This window comes from Micromys minutus (genome assembly GCF_963924665.1).
Source record: "Micromys minutus genome assembly, chromosome: 2".
In the NCBI taxonomy this organism is placed as follows: Eukaryota; Metazoa; Chordata; class Mammalia; order Rodentia; family Muridae; genus Micromys; species Micromys minutus.
The window spans coordinates 30,179,240-30,198,060 of record NC_137971.1 but is presented as its reverse complement, the minus strand read 5'-3'; the positions used below and the strand labels follow the sequence as shown (position 1 = coordinate 30,198,060).

Genomic DNA, 18,821 nt, shown 5'->3' with positions numbered 1-18,821 from the left:
TTCTCTATCAGATGTAGGGTTGGTAAAGATCTTTTCCCAAACTGTTGGTTGCCTTTTTGTCCTAATGACAGTGTTCTTTGCCTTACAGAAGCTTTGCAATTTTATGAGGTTCCATTTGTCAATTGTTGATCTTAGAGCATAAGCCATTGGTGTCCTGTTCAGGAAATTTTCCCTTTGCTATGTGTTTAAAGCTCTTCCCCACTTTCTCTTCTATTATTTTTGGTGTATCTGGTTTTATGTGGAAGTCCTTGATCTACTTGGACATGAGCTTTGTACAGGGCGATAAGAATGGATCAATTTACATTTTTCTATATGCTGACCTCCAGTTGGAACAGCACCAATTTGTTGAAAATGCGGTCTTTTTTTCCTTTGGATGGTTTTAGCTCCTTTGTCAAAGATCAAGACCATAGGTCTGTGGGGTTCATTTCTGGGTCTTCAGTTATCTTTCATTCATCTACCTGCCTTTCTCTGTACCAGTACCATATGGATTTTAAAACATAGTAGCTCTGTAATACAGCTGAGGTCCAGGATGGTGATTCTCCCAGAAGTTCTTTTATTGTTGAGAATAGTTTTCCCTATCCTGAGTTTTTTGTTATTCCAAATGAATTAGAAAATTTCTCTGTCCAACTTTATGAAGAACTGAATTGGAATTTTGATAGGGATTGCATTGGATCTGTAGATAGCTTTTGGTAAAATGGCCATTTTTACTGTGTTAATCCTGCTGATCCATGAGCATGGGAGATCTTTCCATCTTCTCAGGTCTTCTTCAATTTCTTTCTTCAGAGACTTGAAGTTCTTGTCATATAGATCTTTCACTTGCTTGGGTAGAGTCACACCAAGATATTTTTTGATTTGTTTGAATTAATTTTATATTCATCCTCTTGATCCTACACATCAAGTTTAGGAGTTCTCTGGAATTTTGGGGGTCACTTAAGGATACTGTTATATCATCTGCAAATAGTGATATTTTGACTTCTTCCTTTCCACTTTGTCTTCCTTTGACCTCTTTCTGTTGTTTAATTGCTCTGACTAGGACTTCGATTATTATATTGAATAGGTAGAGTGTGGGCATTCTTGTCTAGTCCCTGATTTTAGTGGGATTGCTTCAAGTTTCTCTCCATTTAGTTTGATGTTGGCTACTGGTTTGCTGTATATTACCTTTACTATGTTTAGGTATAGGCATTGAATTCCTGGTTTTTCCAAGACTTTTAACATGAAGGGGTGTTAAATTTTGCCAAATGCTTTCTCAGCATCTAATGAGATGATCATGTAGCCTTTTTCTTTTGAGTTTGTCAAATAAGTCAAAAAAAATAATGGATTGTGTTGATGGATTTCCAAATATTGAACCATCCCTGCATTCCTGGGATGAAGCTACTGATCATAATAGATAATCATTTTAATATGATCTTGGATTCTGTTTGTGAGAATTTTATTGAGTACTTTTGCATTGATGTTCATAAGAGAGATTGGTCTGAAGTTCTCTTTTGTATTGGGTTGTTGTGTGGTTTATGTATGAGCTTAATTGTGGCTTCACAGAATTAATTGGGTGGTGTTTCTTCTGATTCTATTTTGTGGAATAGTTTGATGAATTGGTATTAGGTCTTCTTTGAAGGTCTGATAGAATTCTGCACTAAACCCATCTGCTCCTGAACTTTTTTGGTTGGGAGACTTTTAATGACTGCTTCTATTTTCCTAGGGGTTATGGGACTGTTTGATGGTTTATCTGATCCTTATTTAGCTTTAGTATCTGGTATCTGTCTAGAAAATCATTCATTTCCTCCAGATTTTCCAGTTTTCTTGAACATAGGCTTTTGTAGGAGGATCTGATAATTTTTAAATTTTCTCAGTTTCTGTTGTTATATCTTCATTTTCATTTCTGATTTTTGTTAATTAGTATACTCTCTGTGTGTGCCCTCTGGTTACTCTGTCTAGGGTTTATCTATTTTGTTGATTTTTTTCAAAGAATTAGCTCCTAGTTTTGTTGATTCTTTGTATAGTTCTCTTTGTTTCACTTTTGATTTCAGCCCTGAGTTTATTTCCTGCCATCTACTTCTCTTGGGTGTATTTGCCTGTTTTTGTTATAAAAGTTTCAGATGTGCTGCCAAGCTACTAGTGTATGCCCTCTCCATTTCTTTTTGGAGGCACTCAGAGCTATGAGTTTTCCTCTTAATACTGTTTTCACTTTGTTCTGTACGTTTTGGTATGTTGTGCCTTAATGTTCATTAAATTCTAAAAAGTCTTTAATTTCCTTCTTTATTTCTTCTTTGACAAAGTTATCATTAAGTAGAGAGTTGTTCAGCTTCCATGTGTATGTGGGCTTTCTGTTGTTTTTGATGTTATTGAAGACAACACTTATTCCATGGTGATCTGATAAGATGCATGGGATTATTTCAATCTTCTTGTATCTCTTGAGACCTGTTTTGTGACCAATTATATGGTCAGTTTTTGAGAACATACCTTGATGTGCTGAATAGAAGGTATATTCTTTTGTTTTAGGATGAAATGTATTATAGATATCTGTTAAATCCATTTGGCTCATAACTTGTGTTAGTTTCACTTTGTCTCTGTTTAGTTTCTGTTTCTATGATCTGTCCATTAATGAGAGTGGGGTTTTGAAGTCTCCTATTATTGTGTGAGGTGCAATGTGTGCTTTGAACTTTAGTAAGGTTTCTTTTATGAATGTCGGTTTTCTTGCATTTGGAACATATATTTCAGATTTAAGAGTTTCTTTTTGTGGATTTTTCCTTTGACAAGTATGAAGTGTTCTTCCTTATCTTTTTTGATAACTTTGGGTTGAAAGTTGATTTTATTCAATATTAGAATGGCTACTCCAGCTTGTTTCCTGGACAAATATTTTCTAGCCTTTTCCTCTGAGGTAGTGTTTGCCTTTGTCACTGAGCTGTGTTTCCTGTATGCAAGAAAATGGGTCCTGTTTATGCATCCAGTTTGTTAGTCTATCTCTTTTTATTGGGGAACTGAGTTCATTGATGTTAAGATATATTAGGTAAAAGTGATTGTTGCTTCCTGTCATTTTTGTTGTTAGAGGTTGAATTATGTTTGTGTGGCTATTTTCTTTTGGTTTTGTTGCAAGAAGATTACTTTCTTGCTTTTTCTAGGGTGTAATTTCCCTCTTCGTATTGGAGTTTCCATCTATTCTCTTTTGTAGGGCTGGATTTGTGAAAAGATATTGTGTAAAAAAAATTTTTTTTTTGGTCAATAAATATCTTGGATTCTCCATCTATGTTAATTGAGAGTTTTGCTGGGTATAGTAACCTGGGCTGGCATTTGTGTTCTCTTAGGGTCTGTATGACATCTGCCTAGGATCTTCTAGCTTTCATAATCTTTGTCGAAAAGTCTGGTGTGATTTTCGTAGGTCTGCGTTTTTATATGTTACTTGACCTTTTTCCCTTGCTGCTTTAATATTCTTTGTTTTGTGCATTTGATGTTTTGATTATTATGTTATGGGAGGAATTTCTTTTCTGGCCCAGTCTATTTGGAGTTCTGTAGGCTTCTTGTATGTTTATGGGTATCTCTTTAGATTAGGGAAGTTTTCTTCTATAATTTTGTTGAAGTTATTTACTGGCCCTTTATGTTGGGAATCTTCCCTCTCTCTTAAACCTATTATTCTTAGAATTCGTCTTCTCATTGTGTCCTGGACTTCCTGGCTGTTTTGGATTAGGAGCTTCTTGCAATTTGCATTTTCTTTAACTGTTGTGTCAATGTTTTCTATAGTATCTTTTGCCCTGAGATTCTCTCTTCAATATTTTGTATTTTGTTGTTGATGCTTGCATATATGGCCCCTGATCTCTTTTCTAGGATTTCTAGCTCCTAGATTGTCTTCCTTTGTGATTTCTTTATTGTTTTTATTTCCATTTTTAGATCCTGGATGAGTTTTTTTTTTTTTTTTTTTTTTTCCAATTTCTTTACTTGTTTGTATTTTCCTGTAATTTTTAAAGCTATTTTTGTATTTCTACTTTAAGGGCTTCTACCTGTTTACCTATGTTCTCCTGTATTTCTTTAAGGGGGTAATTTATGTCTTTCCTAAAGTCCTCTATCATAATTAGCTGTGATTTTAAATCTGGATCTTGTTTTTCCAGTGTGATGGGGTATCTACAACTTTCCATGGTGGGAGAACTGGGTTCTGATGATGCCAAGTAGCCTTGGTTTTTGTTGCTTATGTTCTTGTGCTTGCCTCTAGCCATCTGGTTATCTCTAGTGCCCTTACTTTCTCTTGAGCTTGTCCCTCTTGTGATCCTGGTTTCCTCTGAACTCCTCAGAGTCCAGCTGTGTCTGTGATCCTGAGATCCTGGGTTTGTTAGAGCTCCTGGGAGTCAAGCTTTCTCTGGGTGTTACAGGAGTGAGTGGGGAGCCAGAGCCCTGAGTTTGCTCTGGTCAGTACATGTACAAACTGGAAGGGGCCCATGCTTCTGGCTGGGTGGGGGTTTGTGTTTCCCTGGTTCCTGTGGGGGTCTAAGTTCCGCTGGGTATTGGGAAAGATGTTGTGACTTTCACTGTGATCGTGAGTGTGTTAGAGCTCCAGTCCTCCAGGGTGTGTTTAATCTTCTGGGAGTCAAGCTTCCTCTGTGATGTTGTGATCCTGTGATCCTGGGTGTGTTAGAGCACCTGGGGTTGGGCTTCCTCTGGGCGTTGTTGGAATTGGGTGCAGAACCAGCATGCCCAAGGTCTGCTCAGGACACAGGTTCTGACTAGAAGAAAACACATGCCACTGGCTGGGTAGTGGTTTCTTTACTGAGTCCCTGGATCCCAGGTGTTGGGGCAGATGTTATAGCTTTCTCACCTATGATCCTGGGTGTGTTAGAGCACCTGAAAGTGGAATTTCCTCTGGATGATGTGGGGCAGAAGGTCAGACTGGAAGGTTTTGCTTTATTTTTAAAACTAAATTTAAAACTATCTCATTTCATATTAGCCAGGTGTCTTGTACATGGTACAGGCCTGTAAATTCTGTCTACTTATGCCATTGCTTTTCAGGCAAGGCCACTTTCTCGTTTTTGCCCACATTAGGTTGCTTTGGGGGTTTTAAATATTATTTCTTAGATTTTCTTGCTGTCCAAAGGAAGGTTAGTCTAATTATATTTTTGTGCCATTACCTGAAGTTATTTCATAAAAAAAGAATTTTGTATATTTTAACTTCTCTGTTTTTGGTATTGTGGGCTGTTACCTAAACTCACTTTTATTTACTCAGTACTTTACTTTAGACCATTAATGTAGTTTATCATTATTTGGCCAAGCTTCTATGAATCTTATGTGATTGGAAAATATTTGGAGACTACAAATATCAAAAATATTTGGTACTTAAGACTGAAAAAATCACTGTTGCATTTGAGATCCTCTGGTAGTTAGTTGAATATTACATTGCAAAAGAGCTCTTTTGATAAAACATTACTTTTTTTTTTTTTTAAAGAAAGTTCCCTATAATCAGTGTGTCAGCCAGGCCATTTCTCTATTGTCTTGAGTGCTCCTTGACCTTTTGTTGATGATCTTTGGGAACTACTTACCCATATTCCTTAAAATATTCCACTGAAGTCTGTCTTGGCTGCGTTTTCTATTATTTTATTACTCGGAGCCTCCATGCTACCGAACAATAATATGAATATGAAAATGGTAAACTGAAAAGCTGCCCAGATGCATTATCACCACATTGTTTAGAATGTGATTGTGTGTTCCACTATGTCCCTGGTTTTTTTACTTACATGTATTGTGTCTTTCCAGAGTAGGTTATAAACTTTATAAAATTACAATTTTGGTAGTTTTTTGTTATGTTCTATTTTGTAACCTTTAATAGGTATTGACTGAAATCTTTGTGCTTTTAATTTTTAAACAACTTACTTTTAAAAGCAGATTTAGGTTTTCAACAAAATTAAACAGCAAGAACAGAAAATCCTCAGATATAGCTTGCCCCTCCACCAATAACTTCCCTTTATATCACATTTGGTAGGACCAGTGTCCCCACACTGACCAGTGATTATTATGGAAAGTACATATTTACCTTAGTGACCACTCTTGCCATCCTGTGTTCTATGGTTTGAGAAATGTACAGTATATAGTGTGTGTACATCAACCTCTTGTTCCTCTTCCAAGATACCTGAGATAATGAGCTTAAAAAGAGGACGTTTGGTTTGAGTCATCGTTTGGAGGTTCAAGTCCCATTTGGGAAGGCCTGTTACTTTGGGGTCTGTGGAGAAATCATACATGATGATGTGACTACGTGACAGAGGAAGCCACTCCCCTCATGGCAGCCCAGAAGGGGAAGAAGGGACAGAGAGGACAGACTATTGTCCCAGTATCCTTTTTCAAAGGCATGCCCACAGTGGCTAATTTCATTTCTTAGGGCCTTTTCTCTTGCCTCCCAGTAGCATCAGGTTCTGGGAACCAAGCCTAGGTCTTTGGGGAACATTTATGACCCAGACCATACCATACAGAATATTTGCTGCATAAGTAGTCCTCTGTGGTCTACTTATCTACTCATTTCCTTCTTCCAACTCTCATGATCCCTATTTAAAATAAATAATTGGAGCTGTATAGTATTCATCTTTTCCAGTGATTAATACATTTTGGCTTCTACATGTTTTTTCATGTCTTGATGTTAATTACTGAAGGGATATCATGATTACTTCTAAGTTTTGGCAGTGTTTATGAAAATACTATACTGTTTGTGTTCTACTTTTCTTGTTGTTCCATTTATACAGGACCTTTTTTACTGTGTAGCCCAAACTAGCCTCAGCATCCTAAGTGCTGGGAGATACCACACGTATGTCTTTAAACAGTCTTATGTGAACATGTTTTTAGCTCACTTGGATAAGTAATGAGTAAATGCTGCCTTATATGATTAGTGTGTTTAGTTTTGTAAGAGAGTGCCAGTTGTGGAAATTGGCTAACTAGAATATTTGCATTTTCAGTAGCAAAGAATGTGAATTCCTATTGTTTTAGTATATCCTTGCTAGCATTTGGTATCAATCTTCTCTGAATGTTAACCATTTTGATAGGTATGTAAGGGTAGCTATCTCGGGAAAGATTGTTTTCCATGTGTATTTTTTGCTTGATGATTGTTGAAATTTTTTTGCACAATTATTAATTGGGTTGTTTTGTATGTTACTGAATTTTATGTTTGTGTATTTTTTAAGATTTATTTATTAATTTATGTGATTACACTGTTTCTGTGTTTAGACACCAGAAGAGGGCATTGGACCCCCATTACAGATGGTTGTGAGCTATCATGTGGTTGTTGGGAGTTGAACTCAGGACCTCTGGAAGAGCAGTTAGTGCTCTTACCCACTGAGCCATCTCTCCAGCCCCTGTGTATTTTTCTATAGCAGTTTGTTATTAAGGTTTGCAAACATGTTCCGACTCTGTGCTTTCTGTCCTCATTTTCTTAATTCATAAAACAGTTTTTAATTTTAATGAATTATGAATCATTTGCTCTAGATAGTGACACTTTGGGGGAAGTCATTGCTGTATCTGAGGTCATCTAGGTTTTTACTATGTTGTATTTCAGGAATTTTACAACTACATAGGATTTTGATTTATTTTGAATTCTTGAGAATTATATAATGAATGAGTCTTGATGAACTTTTGTGAATTGATTTCCATTTATTCTAGTACTGTATTGCCTTTGCTCTTTGACAATGATCAGTTGACTGTGAGAGTCTGTTTCTAGGCTCTCTGTGCTATTTCTTTGATCAGTTTGTCCATTTCTTTCTGTATGCTTATTGTGGTTTTACAGTGATACGTCTTGAACTTAGCATTAGCACTCTAACAATCTTCATCACTCTTTGTCTTGAAACTCTTCATCTGAAGTTTAGAGCTAATTTGTTGGCATCCTCCAAATACTGGAATTTGGGCTCGGATTGCAGAGTATTTGTAGATCAAACTAGGAAGGATTGGTGTCTCGGCAGTATTGACCCTTCCTGTCCACTAATATGGAATATTTTTTTATGTTGTGATATCTTTCATTACTATTTTGTATAGTATTTCTTATGTACATAATTAATAGATTTGTAACTCTAAATATTTCATTTGGAATAATGAAGTATAATTGAAAATGTGCTTTTTATTAAAAAACACCTTTTCATTTCTAGAATATATGAAAATGATCGACTCTTGGATATTAATTTTGTACATTGCAGCCTTGCTATCACTGCTTGGGTATTTCAGAATTTGCTGTTGCTTTTATGAAATTTTGTATATGCCACTGTTACCTGTGAATGTAACAATTTAATGTCTTCCTTCCCAATATGTATACCTTTTATTTTCTTTTATTTGTCTTGTAACATTTGTGCTGCTTTACACATAGATTTTGATTTATTTTGAATTGTTGAGAATTGTGTTAGGTAATGCATCTTGTGCTAATACCATGAATAGTAGTGAATACATCTTTGTCTTGTTTCTCAGGTGAGAAAGCTTGAGATTTTTCATTTCTAAGTGTAATACAACTTGTAGCATTTTTGTAGCTATTCATTGGCAACTTGGAGTTCTCCGAATGTTAAGTAAGATGCTTTTAAGGGATACCATAGAAGACACTGACACAACAGTCAAAGAAAATACAAAAAGCAAGAAGTTCCTAAACCAAAACATTCAAGAAATCCAGGACACAATGAGAAGATCAAACCTAAGGATAATAGGTTTAGAAGCGTGTGAAGAATGCCAACTCAGAGTGCCAATAAACATCTTCAACAAATTTTAGAAGAAAACTTTCCTAATCTAAAGAAAGAGATGCCCATAAACATATAAGAAGCTTACAGAACACCAAACAGATTGAACCAAAAAAGAGATTCCTCCTGTCACATAATAATCAAGACAGCAAATGCACAGAAAAAAAAGAAAAAATATTAAAAGCGGTAAGGGAAAAAGGTCAAGTAACATATAAATGCAGACCTATCAGAATTACACCAGACTTCTCAACAGAGATTCTAAAACCCAGAAGATCTTGGGCAGATGTCATACAAATCCTAAGAGAATAAAAATGCCTGCTTAAACTATATACACATAAAAACTCTCAATTATCATAGATGGAGAAACCAAGGTATTCTAAGACAAAACCAATTTAAGCAATATCTTTCTATCAGTCTGGCCCTATAGAGGATTATAAAAGTAAAACTCCAACACAAGGAGGGAAATTACACCCAAGAGAAAGCAAGAAACTAATCTTCTCACAACAAAGCACAAAAAAGAGAACCACATAAAAAATTCCACTTTTAATAACAAAACTAACAAGAAGCAACAATTCTTGGTCTTTAATAGCTCCCAACATCAATGGACTTAATTCCTCTAGACTGACAGACTGGATATGTAAACAGGATCCAGCATTTTGCTGCATACACAAAACACAATTCAGTGACAAAGACAGATACTATATCAAAGTTAAAGGCTTGAAAAATTTTTCCCAGGCAAATGGTCCTAAGAAACAAGTTGGAGTAGCAATTCTAGTATCCAATAAAATTGATTTTAACCCAAAAGATATCGAAAAAAGAAAGGAAGGACACTATATACTCATCACAGAAAATATCTACCAGAAGAAATTCTTAATTCTGAATATCTATGCTCCAAATTCCAGGGCACCAACATTTGAAAAACAAAACAAAAAGAATCACAAACATGATTGAAGTTTAAAGTACACATTGAACCTCTCATAATAATAGGAGAATTTAACACTTTCCTCTTACCAGTGGACAGATCATGGAAACAGAAACTAAACAGAGACACAATGTAACTAACACAAGTTATGAACCAAATGGATTTAACAGACATCTACAGAACATTTCACCCTAAAAAGAATATACCTTCTTCTCAGCATATCATGGTATCTTCTCAAAAACTGACCATATAACTGGACAAAACAAGCCTCAACCAGTAGAAGAAGATTAAAATAATCCCATGCATCCTGTCAGATCATCATGGACTAAGGCTGGTCTTCAGTAACAACAAAAACAACAGAAAGCCCACATACACTGGAAGCTGAACAACTCTTTACTTATCTTGGTCAAGGAAGAAATAAATAAAGAAGTTAAAGACTTTTAAAAATTTAACAAAAATTAAGGCACAACATACTCAAACTTATGTGACACATTGAAAGCAGCACTAAGGGGAAAACTAATAGGTCTGAGTGCCTCCAAAAAGACACTGGAGAGAGCATATACTAGCAGCTTCACATCACATCTGAAAGCTCTAGGACAAAACCAAGCAAATACACCCAAGAGGAGGAGATGGCAGGAAACAATCAAACTCAGGGCTGAAATCAACCAAGTAGAAACAGAGAGAACTATAGAAAGAATCAACAATTCCAGGAGCTGATTCTTTGAAAAAAAAAAAAATCAACAAAATAGATAAACCCTAGACAGACTAACCAGAGGGCACAGAGAGATTACCCAAATTAACAAAATCAGAAATGAAAATGAAGATATAACAATATATAAAAAGACATAACTGAAAAAAGTTAAAATTATCAGATCCTACTACAAAGCTTGTACTCAACAAAACTGGAAAATCTGGAGGAAATGAACGACTTTCTAGACAGAAACCAGGTAACAAAGCTAAATCAGGATCAGATAGACCATCTAAACAGTCCCATAACCCCTAGGGAAATAGAAGCAGTCATTAAAAGTCTCCCAACCAAAAAAGTTCAGGAGCAGATGGGTTTAGTGCAGAATTCTATCAGACCTTCAAAGAAGACCTAATACCAATTCATCAAACTATTCCACAAAATAGAATCAGAAGAAACACCACCCAATTAATTCTGTGAAGCCACAATTAAGCTCATACATAAACCACACAACAACCCAATACAAAAGAGAACTTCAGACCAATCTCTCTTATGAACATCAATGCAAAAGTACTCAATAAAATTCTCACAAACAGAATCCAAGATCATATCAAAATGATTATCTATTATGATCAGTAGCTTCATCCCAGGAATGCAGGGATGGGTCAATATTTGGAAATCCATCAACATAATTCATTATATAAACAAACTCAAAGCCACATGATCATCTCATTAGATGCTGAGAAAGCATTTGGCAAAATTTAACACCCCTTCATGTTAAAAGTCTTGGAAAAACCAGGAATTCAATGCCCATACCCAAACATAGTAAAGGTAATATACAGCAAACCATTAGCCAACATCAAACTAAATGGAGAGAAACTTGAAGCAATCCCACTAAAATCAGGGACTAGACAAGGATGCCCACACTCTTACCTATTCAATATAATAATCGAAGTCCTAGTCAGAGCAATTAGACAACAGAAGGAGGTCAAAGGGGTACAAATTGGAAAGGAAGAAGTCAACAAATCACTATTTTCAGACAACAAAAATTCCACCAGAGAACTCCTAAACCTGATGTTTAGGATCAAGTGGCTGGATATAAAATTAATTCAAACAAATAAAAAAATATCTTGGTGTGACTCTACCCAAGCAAGTGAAAGATCTGTATGACAAGAACTTCAAGTCTCTGAAGAAAGAAATTGAAGAAGACCTGAGAAGATGGAAAGATCTCCCATGCTCATGGATCAGCAGGATTAACACAGTAAAAATGGCCATTTTACCAAAAGCTATCTACAGATCCAATGCAATCTCCATCAAAATTCCAACTGAATTCCACATAGAGATAGAAAGCACAATTCTTTAAAAAATGTCTTGAATAACAAAACCCCCAGGATGGCGAAAACTGTTTTCAACAATCAAAGAACAACTGGGGGAATCACCATCCTGAACCTCAGACTATGGTACAGAGCAATTGTGATAAAAATTGCATAGCATTGGTACAGAACAGGCAGATAAATCAATGGAATACAGTTCAAGTCTCAAAAATTAACCCACATACCTATGGTCACTTAATCTTTGACAAAGAAGCCAAAACCATCCAATGGAAAAAAGACTGCATTATCAACAAATGGTGCTGGTCCAACTGGAAGTCAGCATGTAGAAGAATGCAAATCATTTTATTCTTATCACCCTCTACAAAGCTCATGTCCAAGTGGATCAAAAACTTCCACATAAAACTAGATACACTGAAACTAATAGAAGAGAACGTGGGGAAGAGCCTTGAACACATGGCAAAGGGAAATCTTCCTGAACAGGACACCAATGGCTTATGCTCTAAGATCAACAATTGACAAATGGAACCTCATAAAATTGCAAAGCTTCTGTAAGGCAAAGAACACTGTCATTAGGACAAAAAGGCAACCAACAGTTTGGGTAAAGATCTTTACCATCCCTACATCTGATAGAGGGCTTATATCCAAAATATACAAAGAACTCAAGAAGTTAGACTCCAGAGAACCAAAGAGCTCTATTAAAACATGGGGTTCAGAGCTAAACAAAGAATTCTCATTTGAGGGATCTCAAATGGCTGAGAAGCACCTAAAGAAAATTGTTTCCTCAGAAAATTGGAAATAGTTCTTCTTGAGGCTCCAGCTGTACCACTTCTGGTCATATACCCATATAAGTGTCCTGACATATAACAAGGACACATGCTCCACTATGTTTATAGCAGCCTTGTTTAATAGCCAGTAGCTGGAAACAACGCAGATGTCCTCCCACAGAGGAATGGATGCAGAAAATGTGGTACATTTACACAATGGAGTATTGCTCAACTATTAGAAACAATGACTTCATGAAATTCGCAGGGAACTGGATGGAACTAGAAAATATCATCCTGAGTGAGTTAACCCAGTCAAAAAAGAACAAACATGGCATGTACTTACTGAGAAGTAGATAGTAGCCAAAAACAAAACAAAACAAAAAATGGAATACCCATGAACAACTCACAGACCATATGAAACCTAAGAAGAAGGAATACCAAACCAAAGTATTGATGCGTCAGACAGACTTAGAAGGGCGAAGAGAACAATGTCAGAAAGTAGAGGGAGAGAGGGATCTGAGAGGGAGAGAGGAGGCTGAAGGAAAGGAGGGGCAGTACAGATATCAGAGGAGATGGTGGAGAAATACAGAGGGTGAGGTCTTTGAAAGGAGGTGTGTGGAATTGTTTGGGAGGGGGAACTGTGAGTAGCCACTAGAAAGTCCCAGATGCCAGAGACCTAGGAGGTTACCAGGACCCAACAAGGAGGGCATTAGCCAAAATACCCAACAAAGTCGAGATAGAGCTTTGTAGAGACCATATCCAGTGGATAGGCATGTCACCTGGTTGAGGGATGGGGCCATCCAACCATCTCAAAAATAATAATCCAGAATTGCTCCTGTCACAAATAATGCGGGCACAAAGAGTGGAGCAGAGGCTGAAGGAAAGTCCATCCAGAGACTGCCCCACCAAGGGATCCATCCCATCTGGAGACACCAAACCCAGACACTCTTGCTGATTCTAAGAAGTGCTTACTGACAGGAGCCTGGTATAGCTAAATCCTGACCAATACATATGTGAATGCACACAGCCAAACGTCAAAGTGACCTTGGGGACCTCAATGGAAGAGTTATAGCAAGGACTGAAGGAGTTGAAGGGGTTTGCAACCCCATAGGAAGAACAATAGCAACCAGCCAGAGCTCCCAAATCTCCCAGAAATTAAACCACCAACCAAAGAGTACACATGGCTGGGGGTGGGGGGACCCGTAGCTCTAGCTGGATATGTTGCAGAGGATTGCTTTATCTGTCATCAGTGTGGGAGGGCCCCTTGGTCCTGTGGAGCCTCAATGACAAAGCTAGGGAATACTAGGGCTCTGGTGGGAGTGAGAGGGCAGGTCAGGGAGCACCCTCATAGAGGCTGGGGAGAGAGGGAAGGGATTTGTGGATGGGAAAATGGGAAGGGGGATAACCTTTGAAATGTAAATAAAATAACCAGTTAAAAAGATGCTTTTTTGGGCCTTTATTGATATAATTTTTCTGCTTTGGTCTGTTTATTTGGCTTTTGAATGTTGAATTTGTCTTGAATGCCTGGGATATAATCCACTTGGCCCTTGTACATGGCTCTTTGTTAGATTCAATTTGGTAGAATTTTGCATCCAAATTCTTGAGAGACTTTGGTCTGTTGGGTTTTGGTTTTTATGTAGTAGTTTTGTCTAGTGTGGGTAGGATACTTTGGGACTCACAAAATGAATTAGGAAAGATCTCTTTGTCTTAAGGAAGGTTATAGAGAACTAACATAATTTCTTTTTAAAACATTTGGCTTAGTTCTATGAGCATATTTGGATATGGTTCTATTTTGGAAAGTTACAAATTATTGATTCAGTTTAACTCATTCTGTAGATGTGTGCATAACAGCTTGCTTTTCTTTGGTAATTTACATTGTCTGTTGAAGGTGGATGATTTGACATTGTGCAACAGCTTAAAATATTTTCAGTATATTCTATAAGTAATGTTTAAATTTAGCTTTGTATGTATTTTTCTATGATATACTACTAAAATCAAATATACTTATTTTCTTCCAGCCTAGTGTGTTAATTGTAACATACAAGGAACCAGCTAAATCATCTGCTCAGTTTGGATCTTACCAACAAGCCGAATGGAGGCCGGATAGCACCATGATAGCAGTGTCAGTAAGTAGATCTTTCAAATTACTGTTATTTGTTGACAAAATCATAAAGTTGCAGTTAATTGGGATTTTCTCAGATGGTTTCACGTTAGTCTTTCACACACATACCATCTTTTTGCGATATAAAGCTACACTGATTTCTCTGGGCCTATGCTATTCTACTCTCTCCCCTTGCAGCCACTGTATCTTCTTTGTTACCTTTATGCCTTCTGCCATCCCCAAACACTTGTGTCCCTTCCTTTGTAATCAACTGAGCTATCCCTTCCCCTAGCCCACAGTTTATGTATGTTAAGACAAATAAGAATATGAATTAGGGAACTTAGACTGTAGTTACCCTACATTTCATCATGGAGATCAAACTGGAATCTTGTGCATGCTCCACAAGTGGTCAACCTCTGTCCACTTGCTGTTCTCTTCACTGTTACATTAGCTCATCGTCTGCTTGTGTCCAGCCTCTTTCTGGTCTGTGGAATATCATGTTGACTGTGCTCATCTGAAAATGTTCCAATTGACCAAAAGTACCTAGTAGTTCTGTACTTCTTGTACCCGAGTTGTAGACCTCACAACCACAAAACAGACCCTGCCCTTAACCTCTGAGCCCTTAACCTCTCCAGTCCCAGTTCAATTCTTGACGAATTATCAAATTGTATAGTACCACTGTTAGAGTTTATTGGAAGTGTGGTGTTGAGTGTGAAAAGCTGAGAATTACTCTGTGTGCACAGCCTATCTGTGCACAGAGTATCTCTAGATTCATAAAATACTTAAAGAAGTTTAAGAAAGCTAATTATTAATCAGAGCATACTGAAGGAGATTCCACTAAGAAGGGTATTAATTGAAAGCAAAAATAACCTGAATCAGAAAAGGACATAGCTGGACAGATTCTGAGGCTTGTGAAACTCATACTTTTAAGCCCATGAATGCTTGGTTTTGGTCACAGGTAAGAGCTGATTGTTTGTACTAATGTGGCCTGACAGCTGTTTAATGGCTTAGGTTTTGTTGTAAACATTTTAGCTTTTGGCTGAAATTAACATTGTTTTGAACACAAAGAGTCACCTTCTACTTAACAGGGTATGACTTTGGGAAGCAGCTGGTTTTTGTGTGTACTGGAATTATTAAACCTAGGCCAACACGCATGACACAGCAATCACACCACCTCTGAGTTATGCCCTGCAAGGAAAACAGCTTTTGCTATAGATTTGAAAAACAGTTGAATTCAGTCTAAAACTGTAAACAGGCGCTGTCTAGGAAACTGATGCATTGTGAAGTAATTTCAGTGACTAGTAAATCATATGTAGTCTCAGACTGCTTTTAATATTTATAATACTTTCAGAAGTCAGAAAAAAAATCTGTACCCCACATGGAATTATCAGGAAATTATTTTTCTGAGATTATATCACAATTCAAATAGCATTCTTACAACTTTGATACAAATGCAGAGACATTTTTTTTTTTTTTTTTTTGTAAAAAGAGAAGCTTCTACTGTTGATTGGATCACACACCTATAATCCCAGCACTTTGAGGCTAAGGCTCAATTGTTGCAAGTTCAAAATAAGCCTGGGCTACATAGCAGGGTCCAATCTAGCCAGGGCTAAATACTTTGCAAGAGCAAGACTCTGGGGTGGGGGTGCAGGAGCTCATATGAAAAGATTTTTTAGATGTGACATATGTAAAGTCTCATTACTGGTAAATATTAATAAAATTTTGCATTCAGTTTGATCACTAGGAATAATAGCATTAAATCCTAACTAACCAAAATTTTAATCTCTTTAAAAGAATTATATTCTTATTGAAGTGGATATGTATCAGATTGTGTCAATTATAAAACTTTAAAAAGAATTCGTCCTCTGTTTTGATCATGGCTTTTAATTTTCTGTAATTTGGAAACTCTAACATCTTAGGTCTTTGTTTTCACTGGAAAAATTGCCTTTAACTCTGTTTTTCTGAGCCAAGTACCAAAGAGATTGTCCTTATCTAACCAATACTAAGCTTCATTGCTTTGTGACACCCATTTCTTCCCATGTGATTTGGGCATTTTATTGCTGTGATAAAACATCACCACCAAAGGGAGAGGAAAGGTTTGTTTTAGCTTACTACCCTCAGGTCACACATGATCACCAGGGGAAGGTGACATAGGGAACCGAAACAGGAAGCATGGAGGAGTGCTGCTACTGGCTTGCTCCTTATGATTTGCTCAACCTGCTTTTTGAAAGCAACCAGGACCACCTGCCCAGAGGTAGCACTGCCTTCAATGAGGCTTCCCACATCAACAACTAATTAAGAAGATGCGCCAGCAACTCACCTACAGCTCAGTCTTACGGAGGCATCTGTTTTCAATTGACAATCCTCTCACAGATTACTCAAGCTTGTGTGACATAAAACTAACTGGGCCCAGGCTTTCCCCTTTCTTCTATATTTCCTGAAAGACTAACTCTTCCTTTGGTGTGGCGTGTTTGTGTACCTTCCTCCCCAAACTATAAATGGCAGTTGTCTCCTGACCTGTTGACCTCACCACACCTCAACAACAGCAACAATGATAGGCCCATGGCCTCTTTTAGGTCATTAAACCTATTTAAGCTTTTGATTTAATGGTTTTGATTGGCCACACAAAGAAACCCTATTTCAAAAATCCAAAATAAATGAAGAATTTCAATACTTGAACTTTCTCAGTATGTTTTTTTTTGTTGTTGTTGTTTTGTTTTTTTTTTTTACATATCCTTTATTTTCAGTGGTTGGGTATTACTTTACAGTACTCAATACAGTACGTAGTACAGTACCCGTCCCTCCTTTGTACTTAGAAGTGTCAAGTCATGGGGAACAAATATTGCCCTCCCTTATTCCATCCAGACACGTGACAAGAGTTGACTGAATATGAGTAGCAAAAGTGGCTAGAACTGACCCAATCAAGCTCCTTCCTGTGTGTTGTAAGTGTTCGCTCCTTTTAGAGTTTGATGTCATTATTTAGCTCAATCTTGTCAAATTTGATAGGTGATTTTTTTTCTTTTAGAATTTCTGTACAGTCTTCCATGATTTAACACTCACTAGTCTTAAAGAAGTTTTGCAGTATCTGTTATTAATTGTAGTTGAAATTTATGAATACAAAAAGAAAGCTCCAAGAGTAAAATACTCTTGTGTTTTTTATGTGTTATGTAGATTATGTGGCGTTACTGGCAAAATGGTGGAGTCAATTTTATAAACACACTGGGAACGTTTTTCCTATAGTGGTTTCAAGGAAATTTTACCCAGTGTTTAGTTGGATTTTGATTGCTTTTCCTTGACTTTTTTGAACAACCAGTAGACTTATTTTAATTTAAAAATTAAAATCCTTTGTCCTGTGGCAGTTGGGATTTATTTTAGAAATAAAATCTTAGCTGCTCAGTTTCCTTCTGGAATAGAGGGCAGGTGAAGCTATGGTATCTTAGGATGCGATTGGTTGTGAGGTTTGTAGTAATGCGCATGTATACCTCATGTATGTATGAAAAGAGATAGATGGTGGGAAATTACATACTTTAATTTGAAATAAAGTCAGAATCAACTTTTTTCTCTTCAGTTTATCTCTGGGCCTTAAAATTTTCTTAACTTGTAGGTTGGATTTAAAAAGTAAAACATTGAATTAAGGTTGGTAACAGTGTCAAAAACATTGATCTGTCGTAGTAATATTTGGTGTTTTTTACCACACCTTAGATCAGTTAATTCCCAAATAAAAGACAAAACTTTTATGTTTATAATAAACCTTAAAGCATTAGAACTGGGCAGATAGTCGTCTTAGCTAGTTTGTCTACTTCCCTGTCAACACTGAGATGTCACTTGCCGTATTCTGCCTGGGCCACTCCTACTGCATGTTGAGTTTCTCCTTCTCCCATGTTCCTCTTCTCTTCCCTGGACCCTACCTGAAACCCCCAAGCCTGAGAACTTCCAGCTCTGCCTACCTCTCTTCCGCCCAGCTATAGGCTGTCGGCATCTTTATTAACCAGTCATGGCTAACTTACAGGGCAAGTGTTATACAGCAAAAGCTAAATGAGGATCTGCTCACTTTGGAGCAACTAGATCTTGTGACACAAAATTTAGCATTTGAATTTATAGCAGGACTTTGGTCTTTTAAACAAAAAATTGTAATTAGAGATCACACACATCCTAAGATCAATACTGATAATTAAAAATATTTTATATAATGGAAACAAATTAGATTTGAAGTATTACTACTAAATTATTTAACTTATTGTAGGTTTTTAGATGTAGGAGAAATTGAGATCTATTCGTTTTCTTGTTGAACATTCATGGTGCCCCTGTATATTACAGGTAGCATCTACTCAATGAAGATAAAACCT

The 18,821-nt window shown here is 36.8% G+C and overlaps 1 protein-coding gene across 2 annotated transcripts in view; it reads left to right on the top strand.

Annotated features, from left to right (window-relative positions):
* RIC1 (RIC1 homolog, RAB6A GEF complex partner 1) overlaps positions 1-18,821 on the top strand; it is a 79,745-nt gene that overhangs the window by 8,185 nt on the left and 52,739 nt on the right. For both annotated transcript variants that reach the window (XM_080911996.1, XM_080911995.1), the window contains exon 2: positions 14,393-14,500. In XM_080911996.1, coding sequence (XP_080768122.1) covers positions 14,393-14,500 — 108 coding nt within the window. The remainder of the gene's footprint in view (positions 1-14,392; positions 14,501-18,821) is intronic.